Source organism: Neolamprologus multifasciatus, unplaced genomic scaffold, assembly GCF_963576455.1.
Source record: "Neolamprologus multifasciatus unplaced genomic scaffold, fNeoMul1.2 scaffold_16, whole genome shotgun sequence".
Classification (NCBI taxonomy): domain Eukaryota; kingdom Metazoa; phylum Chordata; class Actinopteri; order Cichliformes; family Cichlidae; genus Neolamprologus; species Neolamprologus multifasciatus.
In genome coordinates this window covers 109,164-128,526 of record NW_028181988.1, presented here as the reverse complement: position 1 = coordinate 128,526, position 19,363 = coordinate 109,164, and the positions used below count along the sequence as shown (strand labels likewise).

The 19,363-nt window shown below is 43.5% G+C and overlaps 2 protein-coding genes and 1 long non-coding RNA gene across 3 annotated transcripts; 2 read left to right on the top strand and 1 right to left on the bottom strand.

Moving 5' to 3' along the window:
* Positions 1-12,140: 12,140 nt before the first annotated feature.
* Positions 12,141-13,402, top strand: LOC146490324 (uncharacterized). Its single transcript, XR_014872825.1, has 3 exons — positions 12,141-12,276; positions 12,363-12,443; positions 12,933-13,402. It is a non-coding gene; the product is annotated as an uncharacterized LOC146490324 (long non-coding RNA).
* A 1,952-nt stretch (positions 13,403-15,354) lies between these two features.
* Positions 15,355-19,136, top strand: LOC146490322 (uncharacterized). Its single transcript, XM_085153325.1, has one exon. The coding sequence runs from the start codon at positions 15,410-15,412 to the stop codon at positions 16,700-16,702; it is 1,293 nt and encodes a 430-aa protein (XP_085009451.1). The 5' UTR covers positions 15,355-15,409; the 3' UTR covers positions 16,703-19,136.
* Positions 16,364-19,008, bottom strand: LOC146490323 (uncharacterized). Its single transcript, XM_085153326.1, has 2 exons — positions 18,768-19,008; positions 16,364-18,335 (listed from the first exon to the last, which is right to left on the bottom strand). Exons 1-2 carry the CDS (start codon positions 19,006-19,008, stop codon positions 17,254-17,256), a joined length of 1,323 nt encoding a protein of 440 aa, XP_085009452.1. The 3' UTR covers positions 16,364-17,253.
* Positions 19,137-19,363: the final 227 nt, after the last annotated feature.

Here is a 19,363-nt window from a genome sequence, read left to right as displayed (position 1 = left end):
ATTCATTCTAGGGCCATAAACATGTGTTCCATCAATTTGTCTTTTTACCAAAATGTGTCTCTTGCGTCTGGCTGCCAATGTGCGTGTGTTGCGCTGTGGGATCGCTTTTACCTGATTTCCAATTAGCATAAGTGGCGCTCCTAGTCTCACCATCGCGCACGTCCCCACGCTTCCCAGAGGAACACGAACCAAAAGAGTCTTGTGGCCGCAATAATAATACAGCCCACTCCTGGCCCAGGTTCCAATTAATGTAGATGCATCACTTACATTATTTGTGGTCCTCCCCAGGTGTGTAACAGAACACCAACTGGGATCAATTTCTCCCAAATTATACTTTACTTTATCCGTGGAGAACTTAAAACACGTATAATTATCCTTTCTAGGCATAAACGGTCCTACTTGAGTGCATTCGTTGATAGGGGGAAATAAACTGGACAAAACAGTGCAATTCCCACTATTCACTACTTCTCTCGTCATTCGCAACATGCAATTATAGCCCCACTGATCCTCTGGATGCAGTGGCGCAGGCTCTGTAAACAAACGCGGTCTAGCGGAAGCACAAGCTACACAATTAGACAATTTTTGTTCTCTAGCATTTTGAGCCATCCAGTCCAGCCAGATGTTGCTGTCACTGAACCCGGTGGCGCGTTCAATCAAGTCTCGAGGTTTTAGTGTGCTGTAGTCCACTGACAGGACCCGTCTACCGTTTGGTTCCTGCTCCTCTGGTACCGCCTCCGACGACCCGCTTCCCTTCTGGCCTGTAAAAGAAGTAACAGAGTTGATTGGATTGAAAGTCACGTGTGTTGCTGTTTCTTTTCTAACTGACGGTACGAGGGTATGTTTTTCTAAGAAATTAACTTTAATTAACCTTTTTGGATCAACTCCTGCAGTTTCCACGCCCACAACTAAATATACAGGTTTTTCCTGCTGCCAACTCCCCAATGACAAAGTCAACAGATTTTTAGATGGACTGTAATCCCTTTGAAGTTTAAGCTCATTTCCTGGTCCTAATTCTGACGGTTCCCAATTTTCCCCAGTATAACCCTTTACCTGATTCCAATTCCTACACCACCCGTCATAAGGCCGATTTCCCCTTTCGCAATGTGTACTCACTGAGTAATCCCAGCAGATCCACACATTATATCCCCTCCAGGTACTGCTCGCGCCCTTACAGTTAAAAACATCACACAAATCAAACGTAAAAGAGGTTGTGGAGCCGTTAACATAATCTAATTCTAAACCACCATAAGTGCTGAGACACTCATCCGTTTTACCAGAGATTTCGCGCTTCATTCTCACCCACGACTCGAGTTCACTAAGTGGTATCTCGAATGGCGCTGGGCTGGGATGGCCTCCGTGCTCAGACAGTCTGCGCGGGCCGGTCTGCAACAAATAAACCAAAAAACATATAGCGGTGATTAATAACATAGTCAACATCAAACGAAGTAATATTTTGTTAATTTTTGTAACTTCTCTCTCATCACAGGTTTCTGATTGTTGTGATGGCATTGTGTTATGTGTGAATTGTTTTTTTTTCTTTTTCTCTTTTTTTTTTTTTTTTTTAAAGTCAAGTTCAAAGCTCTTCTTATTAAAGCCTTTATGTGAAATCTTCAATTTGATACCGCTCCTTTCTGCTGTCGCGGTGACTTCCTCCTAAGCTGGTCTTCGTTCTTCGGCCTCCCAGGTAGACTACCGGTCGGCCCGTTGCACAGGTGTGAGGGTTTATTCTGCCTCTGTTTTTCACCTGTGTTGGGTGAAAAAGATGCAATTTTTTCCACCCAACTGTTGTGTGCCGGTGCACACTGCGACCAGTGATACCAGTTGTCGCCTTTCCCTTTCAGTTGAACCGCTTTCGCCGTCCGGGCAGACACCTCGTACGGGCCAGTCCAACGAGGTTCCTTCCACTTGCGTTTGATGACCTTCAACCACACCACTCTCGCGTCTGGGACCTCTCCTTCTCCTGGGGGTCTTTCACAAGCCACCTGCTTTGTGAAGCTGGACACAAGCGCCTTTAACTCGTTCCAATAGTCTGCGTGAGACCTGTTCCCTCTCGTGCCCTGTTCCACCGGGCCCACCGTCCAAGGTGCCGGAAAGTGTCTCCCAGATAGCAGCTCGTATGGCGTGAAACCTGTGGACTGATTAACAGAACATCTTATGGTCATCAATGCAATCGGCAGGGCCGGGACCCAATTGAGCCCTGTTTGCGCAAATTTTAGCTAATTTATTTTTCAAATTTAAATTCATCCTTTCTACTTTCCCTTGGGATTGAGGATGATACACTGTTCCAAATTTGTGCTGAACTCCCAACATTTTTTCCACCTTTGCCAAATCTTGATTTTTAAAGTGGGTTCCATTATCTGATCTAATTCTTTTAGGGAACCCATGTCGAGGAATATAATGATTGATTAAACATTTGATCACGGTCCTCGCATCTTCCTTTTTAGTCGCCCATGCCTCTGGCCAGCCGGTCAGTACATCTACACACACCAACAAATAACGAAGACCACCAGGGCCTGAATCAATCATATCAGTGAAATCAATGACAATCTCCTCTCCCGGCCTCTCAGGCATCCGGAACTTACCCAATTCTGGTTTGATCACTGGCTTGGGATTGTGTGCTCCACAGATTAGACACATTTTGGCCTTCTCCCTTATCATTTCTCTGAGGTTAGGGTGCCACCAGTGACACAGATTTCTCTCCATCTGTGCTATCCCGACGTGTCCAAGCCCGTGGGCCTCGCTCACCTTCTGTTTCGCCATTTTGGCTGTTAGCACGGGGCGCCCGTCTGGCCCCCTCCACAAGCCTCCATCCTGCAAGGCTCCCTTGTTTTTCCACACCCCCTTTTCCTCTGGGGATGCCTCCTCCTGGGCCTGTTTGACCTCCTCCGTTTGGTTAATTGGCCCTTCCTCTTCTGCAATTACCTGTATCATTTGTCTCCGTCCTTTATAGCCTGCTGCCTCCTTTGCGGCTTCGTCCGCTTTCTGGTTTCCTTTTGCCACCATGCTGGTTCCTTGTGAGTGCCCTTTGCATTTTATGATACTCACCTCTCTTGGATCACCCAAGGCCTCCTCCAGTTCCTCCATTTCCTTCTTGTGGCAAATAGGTGCGTTGGTTGCTGTTCTGAATCCTGCTCTTTTCCATTGAGGCAGCTCCACATGAGCTGCTCCAAATGCATACGCTGAGTCAGTGTAAATGTTCACTCTCATATCCTTAGCTAACCTCAAAGCTCGAGCTAGGGCTATCACTTCAGCTCTCTGGGCCGACTGCTGTCCCTCAATCCTTCCTGCTTCTTTGACCTGATACTCATTTCCTACTCTACAGACCACCGCATACCCGGTTTTTAGTCCTTCTTCATCTCTGTGGCAACATCCATCTGTGAACCAATCCTCAGCTCCAGGTATAGGTTCCGCCTTCAGGTCCTCTCTAATTTTTTCTTCAACCTGTGCTCTTTTGACGCAGTCATGTGGTTCCCCTGTTCCCATTAAATCTACCATGTTAGTTCCTTCATGTGTGAATGTCAAATTTGGAGCCTCCAAAACTTTACTCAATTTCTGTTGCGCCCGTGGTGTCATACTAAATGCTTGTGAGTTCACGTACGCCACTATACTATGTGTAGTGAGTATTTTTAGTGGATACCCTCTCACTACATGTGCTGTCTTCTGAATGACTTTGGCAACCCCTGCTGCATGTTGTGTGCATGTGGGATGTCTTGCTTCTGTTGGATGTAGTTTTATACTAACATACATGAGAACATCCCTGCTCCCCCCTTTTTTCTGAAACAACACCCCGTTTACGACGGAGTTTGTTTCGAAAATATCCAAATAGAATGGCTCATTATAATTAGGTGTAACCAAATCAGAAGCTCTTGACATATCCTGTTTTAATGCAATAAACGCGGTTTCAGTGTCAGACGTCCAAGGCAATTCAGCCTTAAGATTTCGAACGCCAACTTGCTTCATTAGGCCCCTTAAAGGGGCAGTTTTACCTACATAGTCAGGAATGAACTTTCTGCTGTAACCTGTCAAACCAAGGAAAGAAAGCATTTCTCTCACTGTTCGCGGTTTTGGGTGTGTCAGAATTTGGTCTCTGTGTGTGTTCATTAAACCCACTGATTTGTGTGCGATTACCCGACCCAAAAATGTTACCTCAGGTCGAACCAATTGCAACTTTTCTTTACTCACTTTGAAGCCACACTCCGCCAATCTATTCAACACGACAAGCGAGGCTGCCGCACAATCCGCTGCTGACGGGGCTGCAATGAGAAGATCATCGACATATTGAATCAATGTACATCCATCTGGCAAATTACATGTTGACAGGGCCTCTTTGAGCACCTGATTGAAAATGCCAGGAGAAACTGCAAAACCTTGTGGTAGACGTGTGTATCTGAATTTTTTGCCTCTGTATGTGAATGAGAAAATGTCTCTGAGTGACTCATGCAGTGGAAGACAAAAGAATGCATTTGCTAGATCAATACAAGTGAACCACTTTTGGTCACACGTAATATCTAATAGTGCAGTGTAGGGGTTTGGAACAGGTACAGTGTTAGTGTGCAATATGGCATTAATGGCACGCAAATCATGTGCCATACGATACTTTCCTGTTCCAGGTTTCTCCACCGGTAGAATTGGTGTGTTCCAATGTGAGTAAGATGGCTCTAACACTCCGACATTTAACAGGCCTTCAATTGTTTCTGCAATTCCCTCTTCTGCATCCGGTTTATGTTTATACTGCGGTCTGTTGATTGGTGTGTTTGATTTCAGGTGGAACAGGACAGGCGAACAGGTGGCCAGGCCAACGTCTGCGGGCCCTTTGGACCACAGACTGTCAGGCAGTTTTGACAGTTCAGCAACTGCATCAGGATGATCTGCTCTCTCTCTTCCATATGTTTCTGAAATTTCTTGATGTTCAAGGGTCACTACATCATTAGACATACAAGTTATACGATAGATTTTAGAATTTGGTGCATAACATAAGTTTGGAATTTGGGTGCTTTGCCACCATGCGTCGTCCAGCGCCCGCCTGACCATTGGTCCCAGATCACATGCTCCATGACCTTCGTGGACCGAATTTTCTCCCACATTATACCAAGGCAGTTGTTCATCAGTTAATTTTACAGCCGCGGCTACACCTTCTGGCCCAATGTAAATGTTATTTGTTTGCACATTCCAGATCTGACCCTCAAGATCAGACTGGAATAATTCACGATAGGTGTCATCATTTTCCCTGTCATAAAAAAGAGTGACGTGGTATGGATCTCGTGGTGGGGAGTAAACTGCCAAGCTCATTATCCAGGGTCTCCACAGTTGGAATTGACTTAGAATGCCTTCCTCCAGCAGCCTTCCCCAGTAAATATCGGCTTTGGGTTGTTCACAATTCTGAAGCAGATACTGAGTCTTTGAGTTTGTTCCCAGGCACGGGAAATGCTGTCCTCCTGGTAGAGTAACAGACAGTCCATCTGCAGAGCACATGATAGTAGCTCCCAGCTTCACAAGCAGGTCCCTGCCCATGAGATTCACTGGCACTTGAGGTGACACCACATATTGGTGTTTCACAGTCTGCTTTCCCAGCTTTGTCACGGCTGGATCGGTCAATGGCAGAGTCATTGGGACCCCGGAAAAACCCACCACATTAACTGTGTGATAGGAAAGTGTGGCACAGTCTGGTGTTGCTCTCAATGTGGAATATGTTGCTCCAGTGTCCACTAGAAAGGGCAATTCTGTCCCTTCCATGGTCATTGACAGCATAGGGTCTGCCATCCCCATGCTGTTTGGTCTCTCCGGGCTCCTTCAGTACTGCTCCTGTTCCCAGCCCCAGTCAGCCACTGGGTACTGAGCGACTGGCGCTGCACTTGGGTTTGGGGCTTGATATGCTCCCCTGTACCCATTTCTCCCTCTTTGTGTTCCACGTGCCTGGGGTCGATCCAAGCTCTCCTTGGATAGCTTTGAATAAGTTCTGGACACTCTCTACTCCAGTGTCCCTCTGCTCCACATCTCCAACAGGCATTCCAAGGCATGTTTGTGGGATTCCCTGTTCCACGAGCTCTTTGCACTCCCCTCACTGATCCACCACGCCCTCTTTGCGGACCACCGGTCCCCCAATTCCCTATGGGTTGACGCTGCCTTGGTGCATTGACGGGCCACCTGTCATCAGGGCACAGACCCGGGTCTCCCTCTGGCCATTCAGGCACGAGACCAGGCTGGGGCCCAGCTATCATTATTTTCTTTGTGTTCTCCTTTTCCTCCTTCTTTTTCTCTCCGGCTTTGTTTTTTGCTTCTGCCACCTGCAATTTTAGCAACCACGCTTGCGCTTCTTCCAAGTCTTTTTTTTGTCTGTTCGCGGTATCCTGTTCCTGCTGCAACCGGTGGGTTACATGTCTTTCCCACTGCACAGAGTCTGCTACAGCAAAATCTGGATTTTTCTCTAAGTCAGCTTTTACTTGATTGGGCAGCCCTGCCAGCACCGCAGAACGGAACCACGCGCGATGCTCACCTTCATTACCTGGATGGATACCTGTTTCTAACAACCACTGCTCCTTGGCTTTTGCTAAAAACTCCCTAGGTGTATGTTGGGGGTCCCAATTTATTTTAGGTATAGCTCCAATATTAGGGGTTGGGTACTTCTCACGAACTGCGTCAGATAAGGCACATTGCACTTCATGGTATGGCAGATTATTTGCATACCGAGTTGTGTGGGCTATAGCCTCTACATCAGCTAGCCCACCACCGAGCATACAGTGGCCAGCAATAGCACGGAAATCGCCAATGGCAAGTTCCTGGCCTTCGGTCAATCTACTTAATGTTCTTAACCAACTCGCTCCTCCCTCAGTTATAGGTGGAAGTTGTTTAACCAATGCTTCCAAATCTCTTATTTTATATGGGCGATACAGTGGTTCATTTTTTGAACCTGCTATTAAAGGGAGATTATAACTAGGGCCAGCAGCTCCTGGCTCTAAGGACACTTTTTTATAATGAACCACATGTTCCTTTCCTCTTGAACTTTGAAACATGGGCCTTCTTACTTCTATTCCTCCACGTCTCGGTCTCAAATTTCTGCCTACATTTAACTCTGACTCAACTACTCTGTCTTTTTCCTCATCACTCTCCTCTTCTAATGAAGTCGCACCATCTTCACTCTCCTTCTCTGGGATAGCTTCGCTCAGTTTTTTCTTGACGTCTTTTAGCGTTTTTATTACTTCCATTAGTGCATTTGGGTTTTCATGCATCCGGCCATAGACTTCTCCTCTCCAGCTTCCGTCCTTGGCCATTGTGTCAGGTCTCTACGACCTACTGGTTTGGGTCTGCCCTTCTCTTGCTGGTGTTGGCAACTCCTGAAAGGTTGACCGTTCACTTCCATCCTCCGTTGACATTGTATTCTCCATTTTAAGGGTCTGTTCAGTCTGTCCACTGTAACTTGGCTGTTCCTCCATTAATACTTCTGGGTCTGACATTTTTTCTTTACTTAGTGGCCGGGGAGGCGAGGTTAAGCCTTCATCTGCAGCTGAGGCTATCATTCTCCCTCCCCCACTTTGGGGCTGACATTTAACTGTCATTGACCTTTCTTTGGGATGAACTGTAGGTGGGCTTGTATATTCAACGTCCGCTATACCTCCAAGAACCACTCCAGTTTGTCCATCTGGGCCATGAACTTGTCCCCCACCAAGAGTCATCACAGGCATGATGTATGATTGTGGTGGGGCACTAGGTGTTACTGCGGCCCAAGGATATAATTTTGGTGTGTGATGTCCGTTAGCATCTTCTGGCTTTGACATTAAATCCTTCATTTGGCTCTTTATCTTTTTATTTTCCTCCTTCAGCTGTTTCAATGACTCCATGACATTTCCCATGTCTCCTGTTTCCTCCATGACATCCTCCATCATCCAAGATGATGCTCCATTCCACAGGAACAGTCATTTACAGCACTTTACATGAGTTTCCTTTAAGTTCTTGATTTCTTCTTTGGCTTTCCGGTTAACTGAACGTCCCTCTGTTTCCTTTTCCAATTGTTCCAGTTTCTTCTCACATCTCTCTCCTTCCGTTTTAAACACAATGTTTAGGGCTATCTTCTCCTCCAGCCCTCTCTGTTGGGAGGCAATAATTTTCCTTACCTCCACATCCATCATTTCGCATTCTTTCTCCGCTATTTTTGATGATCCAGGGTATGCCAAGCGAATGGCTTTTTTTAGCTGTTGCAGTTGCTCCTCCAGAGGCCTAAATGCCCTAGACCCACTAGATGTCGCGCTGGAGCTGTTTGCCATTTTCCTGAAACACAGGCTTACCTCCCTCTCAATGACGTTACTCGACTCCTCCTCCTGGGTCACCCCACTACGTCTCCTTGAGAGTTCTCAGAATTAGTCTCACCACTCCAACGGTCACAGTCTCCTCATGACCTGCTCGGTGACACACAGTTAACCCAGTGCGTCAGAGATTTGACCGTGGTTTTATTACTCTTCCCACTCAATCATAATGTTTCACTCTCCCATTTAATTTAGTAAAACCAAACACATTGTGTGCTGTACTTTGTGCACGCTACAGCCACACAGTTTAACACATTCTCACCACACCAAGTCGCCACAAAACCTGCGTCAAGGAGCTATCAACATCACATAAACACCATTCTATTTTAACCGGTGGGAGAGTGATGAACCAGTCAAACCCAAACTCCTCAAGAGTTCACCATTTCACTTATTTTACTTCACCACTGAACAATCAAACTCCACTTAGTCTCATTTACTCCAGACACCATTAACCATTTCAAACACACAGTCACAAACAATTCATGTCAGCCACACAATTTCAAAAACCCAATTATCTCCTTTTAAATAATTTCTTACTTCGGGACTTCTCCACCACTAACTCCACAAATTTTAAGAAAGCATACTAAAATCAATACCGGTTACTACCGCTTCTACCATGGAGAAAACAAACATAGCCGCCTCTGTGACTTCATACTCGGGGTCATCCGCCTGTAAGGCTAGTTCAATCACCCCTTTAAATAAAAGTACTTGCAATACTTGCAAATCCTAATTATAACGGTCAATCACACGCTAAACAAAAATGAACGTCCTCTGTGTACCTCACAGCAGCCACGTCATTTGCATGTTCACACACAATCCAAACATAGCTCGCAGCGCTGCAGCGCGCTATCGTCACACACAGCCTCGTTTCACACTCAACTCTCTATCTTATTTTACAAAGACGTCTTATATTTACACTCACTCTCAGGCCTGAAAGTTTTAGCGCCTACACAATTTTGACAAATTTAAGATAACGGGTCCAACCGAAGAAAGTCCAACTTTTTTGTAATCAATTAACCAGTATCAGACTCTAACTGTATCTGGCCTCATCTCTAAAATCCCTAACTCAATTTAGAGTGTCCAAAAAAGCGCAGATACCGTTCAACACGGTAAGTGGTGCAACCACTAGTTATTCTGGAGTGCCCCAAGTTCCACAGTGACCAACTGACTATCCCTCAAAGAGGACAAGGCCTAGGCGTCCCTGGCCTTGGCAAGCGTTACCTCTGAGCACTGCGCTTCCTAGTGGACTCTAACCACCGTTCTCACAAAATTTATAATACTTTTAAACAACAGACAACACCCAAAAACAAGAGTATGACTGAGGCAGATGCAACGTTATGGACATTGGAGACTCTAACTCGCAAAATGACCAACACAGATGCAATCTTTAGACCAATGGAGACTCTAACTCGCAAAATGACCAACACAGATGCAATCTTTAGACCAATGGAGACTCTAACTCACAAAATGACCAATTCCCCATCAAACTACCTGAGACTAACTCAGTATTATTTTCGTTTACCTTGGGACTCTGACCCAGTATTATTTTCCTTTACCTTGGGACTCTGACCCAGTATTATTACTTGTAACCTTACTTCAAATTTCAACACTCATGAGATTTTTCATCAAAATCAAAACAGGCCTTCACCAGTAATTTCAGTGAGTAGACTTTTAATTTATACAATCCAATTTGGCACAGTTTGGATTTACATTCAACAGGTTGTGCCTTACCTTTAGATGTGCCGGCTTGCCCACTCACGTCAGACCACTGGCTCGTGCCTGCCCGTTCGACCACCTCGGACCGTCCAAACCTCCAAACCTTCCTCCCCAATACCACAGGACGAGCCCCCAAAACTGTTACGGATTCAAATATTGAGGATGGATACAGGAGGAAAACCAAAATAACAACACTGGTCCGGCCGGGTCAAGTCAAACGATGATTTAATGAACACGCGTGGGAGATGGACACCATACAGCAGACAGCATCAAATCTCATTACAGACTCCACACACTCATTGTTTTATGAAAATCAGGGTATTAGAACGCCCCCTCATGCGTACAGGTGGTACAATACAGTCAATATTGACAACTTTAGACACAGCAAGAAAAACATTCTCTTCGTCTCGAGGACAGACACTGGCTCCCACGCCTCTCCTTAGAACGAACTGTCCCCTACGGAGACACAACATTACAGCTGCAAGGTTTTTGCAAATTATCAAGTTGACCTGTATATAATACGCTGAATCAGGGATACAATATTAAATGAAGGTTGGTTTAATGAACTACCACTACTTAAAAACTTAATGAAAAGATATAACTGAATAAAAAATCACAAAGAATCACATGATATCAGTGTTATGTAAGCGCGTGCAACCTCCTGGGCCCAAAGTCATCCCACACCATGGATCAGCCAGTCATAACGCTGACTGAAGTTTTTGACCTTTATTAACTCGGGCACAACTCTATAATGAGCAACAAACTGCCATATGTATAAGGTGATCATGTTTACACCTGCAAAGAGATCATATGATTATTCTGACACCTGTAAATAAAAGATTAACACCAGGTTATAACAATCACTGTAATACAAATGTTAAATGTAATGTCAATAGCTTCAATCAATATTTAATGCAATGCTTATTAAATGATTCTGATATAATGATGATGCTACTGCTAAAAATAAAGTAAAACACCCCTTTTTACCCGACAATAGATATAGATACATATAGATAGATATAGATATAGAAACATATAGATAGATACATATAGATAGATATAGATACATATAGGTAGATATAGATACATATAGATAGATATAGATATAGATACATATAGATAAAGATACATATAGATAGATATAGATATAGTTACATATAGATAGATATAGATACATATAGATAGATACAGATATAGATACATATAGATATAGATATAGATACATATAGATAGATATAGATACATGTAGATAGATATAGATATAGATACATATAGCTAGATATAGATACATATAAATAGATATAGATATAGATACATAAAGATATAGATATATATAGATAGATACATATAGATAGATATAGATATAGATACATATAGATAGATATAGATACATATAGATAGATACATATAGATAGATATAGATATAGAAACATATAGATAGATACATATAGATAGATATAGATACATATAATTAGATATAGATACATATAGATAGATATAGATATAGATACATATAGATATAGATACATATAGACAGATATAGATATAGTTACTTATAGATAGATATAGATACATATAGATAGATACAGATATAGATAGATACAGATATAGATATAGATATACCCCCTGTAGCTGGGGTGGCTGTAGCTCAGGAGGTAGAGCAGGTCACCTACTGATCGGAAGGTTGGTGGTTCGATTCCTGGCTTCCCCTAGTCTGCATGCCAAATATCCTTGGGCAAGATACTAACCCCAAATTGCTCTCCGATGCATCCATCGGAGTATGAATGTGTGTGAATGTTATCTAGAAAGCACCTAGAGAAATGTGCTTGTGCGAATGGGTGTGAATGGGTGAATGCACAAGTTGTGTAAAGCGCTTTGAGTGCTCAGAAGAGTAGAAAAGCGCTATATAAGAACCAGTCCATTTACCATTTACCACAAATGTTATACCAACAAAGCGTCATATTTCCTATGACCATTGAATGCACCTCTCAGTTCACCCCACGTAAGGGCAACTAACTCAGTAACCAATCAGAGCCTACCCAGGCCGCATTGACCCTGTCAGCCAGGAAGTGAGGTGAAGGTGCATGGAGTTCCCGGGTTTAATTCTCATCTTAGCAAGAGGAGTGGAGGCATCTGATACTCAAACCGAGAAATCCACGGACAAAAGAGGGAGAAACTCAGAATTGAGAGGAAAGAAAGCCAGCATACTTACCTGCTGGATGTCCGGAGTCGAGTGACTGGATGAAGGAGAGAAGCAACGTCGGTAAGACAAGTGTTATTCCGAAGGGAAAAAAAACTTGTAGAGACTTACCGTCGTGATCACGCTAATGCTAGCTCGGTGTCTCACAGGCTAACCACTCACCTTTCATCTGGAGAGCTGCTGCAATTCCGACACCAGTGTGTGTTGGGCTTTTGTGAAACAGAGCAACGGTGAGCAACATGTTCTTAGCTGCTCTAAAGCTAGTTTTTGTCAGTTCACTGTGAGTTTAAAGTAACCTAGAGGGTAATTTTTAGTGCATTTCTCTCTCACGAATAGGCCTATAGTGTGGAGAAATTAAGCACACTGCTTTAATGCCTCTGAACTGAACTCACATGTATATTTTGTTGCTTATTTGCACATAGTTCTGAATTTGTTATGGTGTATTGTATTTTGAATGTCAATGGTTACTTACCATAAGTATTGTTTAATTAATGTTTACATGAATAGAGACATATTTGAGCAACTTAGATGTTTAGTTCTCATATTTGATATACTTGAAAATTGTATGTTGTACAACAGAACTGTGAGATTTGATAAGATTTAAGATGTTGATGCAATGAATATGAGGTTGATGCAATATTTTGATTTTACATTTAAACCTTAAACAATGCATCTGAAACAGACTGATTAGAATGTACGTTTTATGACCTGGATTATAGGTCAGGTTTTTTGGAGAGGACAGAAAAGTCCAAGGACCAGGACGATATTCCGGTTGTGATAGATGGCGAGCCAACCACTTTGAGGACGATCTACCCCAAAGAAGATACACACCACACACTCATACATTCCAGTTACACTCACAAGGACCTTTGAAGTTGGCTATTGCCAGCTTAACTCTAAATTCTTAAAGGGCCCCAACGAATACTTTTATTTTGTTTGAGTGTGCACACTATTTATTTTATTTTTTACTTTATCTGTACAAATTGGACAAATATCTGTTATACCTTGTAACAATACAAGAGTGGCTACTCAAAAGTTAACATTGTGTCCAGGTCATTATTGCTGCTCAATACTTTGGCTCCATACGAATTTGGTGTCTTCTGATTCTGGCCATGGTCTTATTACGAGCCCAAGTAATTATTGTGCTGTAATTCACCTTTATACCTTAAAGTTGGTTACACTTCGGTGCTGGCTTCCCACGACGTCAGGATACAGCAGTCAGACCTTGGATTGGAGTCACAGAAACGTGTCTGTAGAGATTGACAGACCACATGACTTTCGCACATTGCATGCCGGGAACTCGTGGCAAAACAATCCAAGCGCCGCATCAAATGCACGCATTTGCAGCATTTGCAGCACCGCAAAACGTTCATTCTCCGGTTCCAATACCTTCTCGGCTTTTCTTTGTTCCACAAAATAGGAATGTACAAAACGAAGGAGAACAATGCCGGACCGTACAAAGACAGACTCAATGAAAAGGCAAAGAAAAGGTACGAGGAAAAAAATCAAAGGAGTGAAAGGGTTAGACCCGTACGAGCACACAGAGTGGACAAAAGACGTCAGTGTGCTGCCCAACTTTCACCACGCTCAGATTTACAATTATATACAGAAATATAGCAGTGACAATAATATTGTATGCTGTAATCGTACAGGGCAATTAGTGATACAAAAATCTGTCATATATCCTGTGAATAAAAGTATATGTTTTTGTCTATGTACCATGGTAATAACAGAAGAAAAACGCAATATTGTGTCAGGACAATTAACTATTTATGCCAAGCTGAATATTTACTGTACATTCTGTCCTCACAAACACGTTTTTCTGCACTGACTGTTTCAGGTAAATCACTCCATGCGACTCAGCCAGAAGCCTCTTCAATTCAATTCAATTCAATTTTATTTATATAGCGCCAAATCACAACAAATGTCGCCTCAAGGCGCTTCATAGATACAGAGAAAAGCCCAACAATCATATGACCCCCTATGAGCAAGCACTTTGGCGACAGTGGGAAGGAAAAACTCCCTTTTAACAGGAAGAAACCTCCGGCAGAACCAGGCTCAGGGAGGGGCGGCCATCTGCTGCGACCGGTTGGGGTGAGAGAAGGAAGACAGGATAAAGACATGCTGTGGAAGAGAGACAGAGATTAATAACAGATACGATTCAATACAGAGAGGTCTGTTAATACATAGTGAGTGAGAAAGGTGACTGGAAAGGAAAAACTCAATGCATCATGGGAATCCCCCGGCAGCCTACATCTATTGCAGCATAACTAAGGGAGGATTCAGGGTCACCTGGTCCAGCCCTAACTATATGCTTTAGCAAAAAGGAAGGTTTTAAGCCTAATCTTAAAAGTAGAGATAGTGTCTGTCTCCTGAATCCAAACTGGAAGCTGGTTCCACAGAAGAGGGGCCTGAAAACTGAAGGCTCTCCCTCCCATTCTACTTTTAAATACTCTAGGAACAACAAGTAGGCCTGCAGAGCGGGAGCGAAGTGCTCTAATAGGGTGATATGGTACTACAAGGTCATTAAGATAAGATGGGGCCTGATTATTTAAGACCTTGTATGTGAGGAGCAGGATTTTGAATTCAATTCTGGATTTAACAGGAAGCCAATGAAGGGAAGCCAAAACAGGAGAAATATGCTCTCTCCTTCTAGTCCCTGTCAGTACTCTTGCTGCAGCATTTTGGATTAACTGAAGGCTTTTCAGTGAGTTTTTTGGACATCCTGATAATAATGAATTGCAGTAGTCCAGCCTGGAAGTAATAAATGCATGAACTAGTTTTTCAGCGTCACTCTGAGACAGGATATTTCTAATTTTAGAGATGTTGCGCAAATGGAAGAACGCAGTCTTACATATTTGTTTAATATGTGCGTTGAAGGACATATCCTGGTCAAAAATGACTCCAAGGTTCCTCACAGTGTTACTGGAGGCCAAGGTAATGCCATCCAGAGTAAGAATCTGGTTAGATACCATATTTCTAAGCTTTTCAGCGCCGAGTACAATGACCTCAGTTTTATCTGAGTTAAGAAGCAGAAAGTTAGTGGCCATCCAAGTCTTTATGTCTTTAAGACATTCCTGCAGTTTAACTAATTGGTGTGTGTTATCTGGCTTCATGGACAGATAGAGCTGGGTGTCATCTGCCCTGGGTTATTCTGCAATCTAATGGGGACGTTGAAAGTGCACATTGCACATGCATGGCAGGTGTGGCAGAGAAGTGTGTGCATGTGGCGGCTCTCCTTTACAAAGTTGACACAACTGTGCGTCTACGAGGGAATATCATGCCAACAGATGTCCAAGCTTACTGGATAATGCCCTCCAACATCAAGAGAGTGCAAGGAGTACCTGGACACACAATTGACTACACCACAAGTAGAGCAAGAAAAAGGACACTTGACCAATCCTTTAGTGCTGGACAAAGTGACTGTTCTCCAAACCCCAAAATCCGTACTCGCACTGGTGGCAGTTCGCTACAAGTGCGTACACTGGCCGATTTAAAGCCTCTCACAGATCTAATGCATGAAAACCGGTCAGGCCTATGCGCCGTTATGGAGGACTTCTGCCACCAATATGCTGACCCTGTCCAGCCTCGTGTCCTCCCCAAATCACTTCTACGTCTGTATGACCCACAGATGAAGGGCTGTCAGCGATCTGTCCTTCTGCAGCACTGCGATCGTCTAAAGCACTGTGTTGTTGTCTCAAAGGCAGAGGCAGAAGCACTGGAAGAGAAAACCAGGGAGCAGCACAAATGTGATCTTTGGCACACAGGACGAGCAGGAAGAATCACTGCGTCAAACATACATGCAGTTGTGTCCACCTCCATTGCCACTCCTGCGTTGTCAACTGTCAAGAAAGTGTGCTACCCACAAAAACTTTCACATCAGCTCTCCGACCATGAACCGCAACAATTCAAGTGGGGAAGAGACAGTGAAAACACAGCACGAGAGTGGTACACCTCACAGAGAAAGGTGCGGCATAAAGAAATTAAAGTGGATAAGTGTGGTTTCATAATCAACCCCTCATTCCCAGAATTGGGTGCCACCCCTGATGTGCTCGTAAAATGTGAATGTTGTGGTAAAGGATGTGTGGAAATCAAGTGCCCGTATAAACACCGTAACAACAACCTCCTGCAGGCCTGTGAAGATGACAGGTTTTGTCTGAGGTTAACAGATGGAAGGGTGGAGTTGAAACAGACACACATCTACTACAAGCAGGTCCAAACCCAGATCTTTGTTACAAAGTCACACTTTTGTGACTTTGTTGTGTGGACAACAAAAGCTTGTGTTGTTACACATGTGATGCCAGATGTAGAGTTGTGGACTAAAATGCTGCCTGTCGCTCAGGATTTCTTCTACAAAGTTGTGATGCCTGAGCTCTTAGCCAATCACTACACTGATCCAGAACCCAGTGTTTCACAAGGGCCACATTCCATGGATGTTACCGTGACAAAAAAAAAAAAACGAAAGAAAAAAGCTTGCATAGAAAACTAACCAGACAGTATTTCAGTTACACCCGTTCAGAGACAACTCTTATATTGAAGGACTTTATTGTGATTTCATGTTTAGTGTCACATTAGGGTGGACCCATCTTCCTGTACTGTGCACTCTATGGTTTGTGTTACCTGTTGTTCTGTCACTCACAGTGAATTATAAGAACGTGTTTACATTGCTATAAATCTCTGTCACAACAGTCATACTTTGTTGTAAATATTTGCCAATTTGCACCACTGCACTTTACAGCTGTGCTGTAAATTATCTCTTTATGTCCAGAATGGGCCAACGCAATCTCTTTCTTTTCAGTTTGTACTAATATACAGTGTCAGAACCAATACAAATAAAGTAAGTGTTGCACAAGTCTTTCATCAGGACTGTCTTTATTTATAACTGACAACAGTGTTACATGTTACTATTGAAGCTTACAGGACAAAGGCAAAATAGTATACTGTTGTGCATTATTAGCTGATTTGTATAAAAACACAGCTGCACAACAAAACAATAACAACCACAACAAAAAAATTGATACAAAAAAAAAAGGAAAACAGTTATTCATCACTTGCTTGCTTCACAACAACACTTGGGCACATATTTGTGAGCGCACATGACACAGCGACTATCTTATCCAGCAAAGTCATGTTCTCACCTTCACATGGCACCACAAAACCTAAACGGATGGTGTCATTTAGGATAGTGTTCTTGGACCATAGACAGCCTATAACGCGTTCTACATGGATCCTGACATGTGCCAGTTTTCGTGTGTCCTCCACATCTTTTGCTTGTAGCTGAATACGACCCCGTGTAAATGCTGGAATTTTTAAAGTGGCACCCATTAAGGCAACACTTTCCTTGATATCAAAACCCCGGTCAGCGAGCACTATGTCCCCAGGTGACAGCTTCTGTAGAAAGCCAGATGTTTCAGCTATTTGTTTATCGCTGGTACGCCCTCCCCATCCTTTAGAAATGAAAGAGATGGTCCCTTGTGGTGTGATGCCAATGAGATATTTCATTGTGTGTCTACTTTTGTATGTGGAATACGTCTCCGCCATGGCGCGTAAATTTTGTGCTCTCTCTATGAACAGTTCGAAACAGTCAATAATAACTGTCACCCGGTCACCAAACATCTCAACATACTGGTGTGGCATGCTGGCCTGTATGCAATGTCTTCCCGGCCAGTGCACCAGTGGACTGAGGTGAGCGTATAGCACATTTACAGTAATGTTAAATACAGTGGATGTGGTTGTCCGGCTAATATCAAAGAGGTGTGCAATATGTGCAATTGGAAGGTTGAGTCTTAAACGCATGAGAGTCAACAAGAGCATCTGAAACTGGGAAATTTTCCTGTCAGTGTCTGGCAAGCTCGGGCTGATTTGTTGTAGCACCCCCATTAGTAAAGCAAAAGAAGGCAGCCCTGTGTAGAATTTAACTTTAGAGGTGTTATCTTTCAAGAATTCTGTGTCTAATTTCTTTTTGGACAGTTCTTTTTTTAATATTAGGTTTTCTTCCTGCAGGTGTGCTATTTCTTGTAACCTTAGAGAACACATTTTGCAGTCCTGCAGATCTTCATCCTCGTGCTGTGGAGTTATCTGCTGTGGTTGGATCTCAGCTGTAGTTTCCGTAGTGACAGGTGCTACAGGTGACAGGTGTGCTGAAAAACACACATGCATACAGACACAGACAAGATCATTTTATGTGCAAAAACAAGACACAGTACTTAATGTGGAAAAAGTGGAATTTATTTATGTACACAGACAATTTTACCTGCATGGATTTCGCGTGGATGAGCTGTCTCTGCCCCAGAGGAACGCGGGACTTTTCATGGCTGTTTTGATTTCAATCTCTGTCTTAACCGATCAAATCTCTTTGTGGTAGAAGCTTTAGACTCTCTGTGGCCCAGTTTGAGAGAGGGTGCCCAGTCTGGATCGCATTCCAACATTTCGTAGGCTGGTTTGCCTACAAAACACAGCTAACATTACACACAGCCACAATAAACAAAGGAGCATAGCGTGATGATTTCTGTTCAGCGCCATATAAGACGTATTAACTACTACACAACACTTACCTTTGTGGAAATGCTTGGAGCAGACTAACATGTGAGGTGGAGTGTTTTCGAACGTTATATTAGGTCTTCGGATAGCGGCAATCCAGGCCATCCGTCGCCTCTTCTTGACTTCGGAGACATGGCTTGGACAATTTCTGCTCCACGCCGGAATCCGATAAAAACCAATCGCTTTACCTGTCGGCTTCACGCGGCTGTTGCTCGCCCGGCTTGTGCAGTTAATAATACAACAGCTTCTTGCCATTTTTTGTTTCTTTTTATCGCTGTGTAACTGATTTCAATTGAAAGCCTGTGTGCGCTAGTAGCTCTTGCCACGAGTTCCCACAATGCTTTGCGGTTTTCCCCCTGAATGACGTCACATTTTCAATCTCTGTTGTTTCCATCGCTAAGCTCGAAGGACCAATTTAAATGGCAGGGGATTTCTTTAAATCACCCCATAGTTCTTCAGCTAAGACACCTGAGTTAGAAAACACAAACACTGCAGTTGTCTTTCACTCGCGAGGGCAGTCATGGACGCACGACCTGCGTGTCATCACTGTCTGCGTTCTTTATTTATACTTTTCTGTGTGTGTGTGTATGTGTGTGCATGTGTGTGTGTG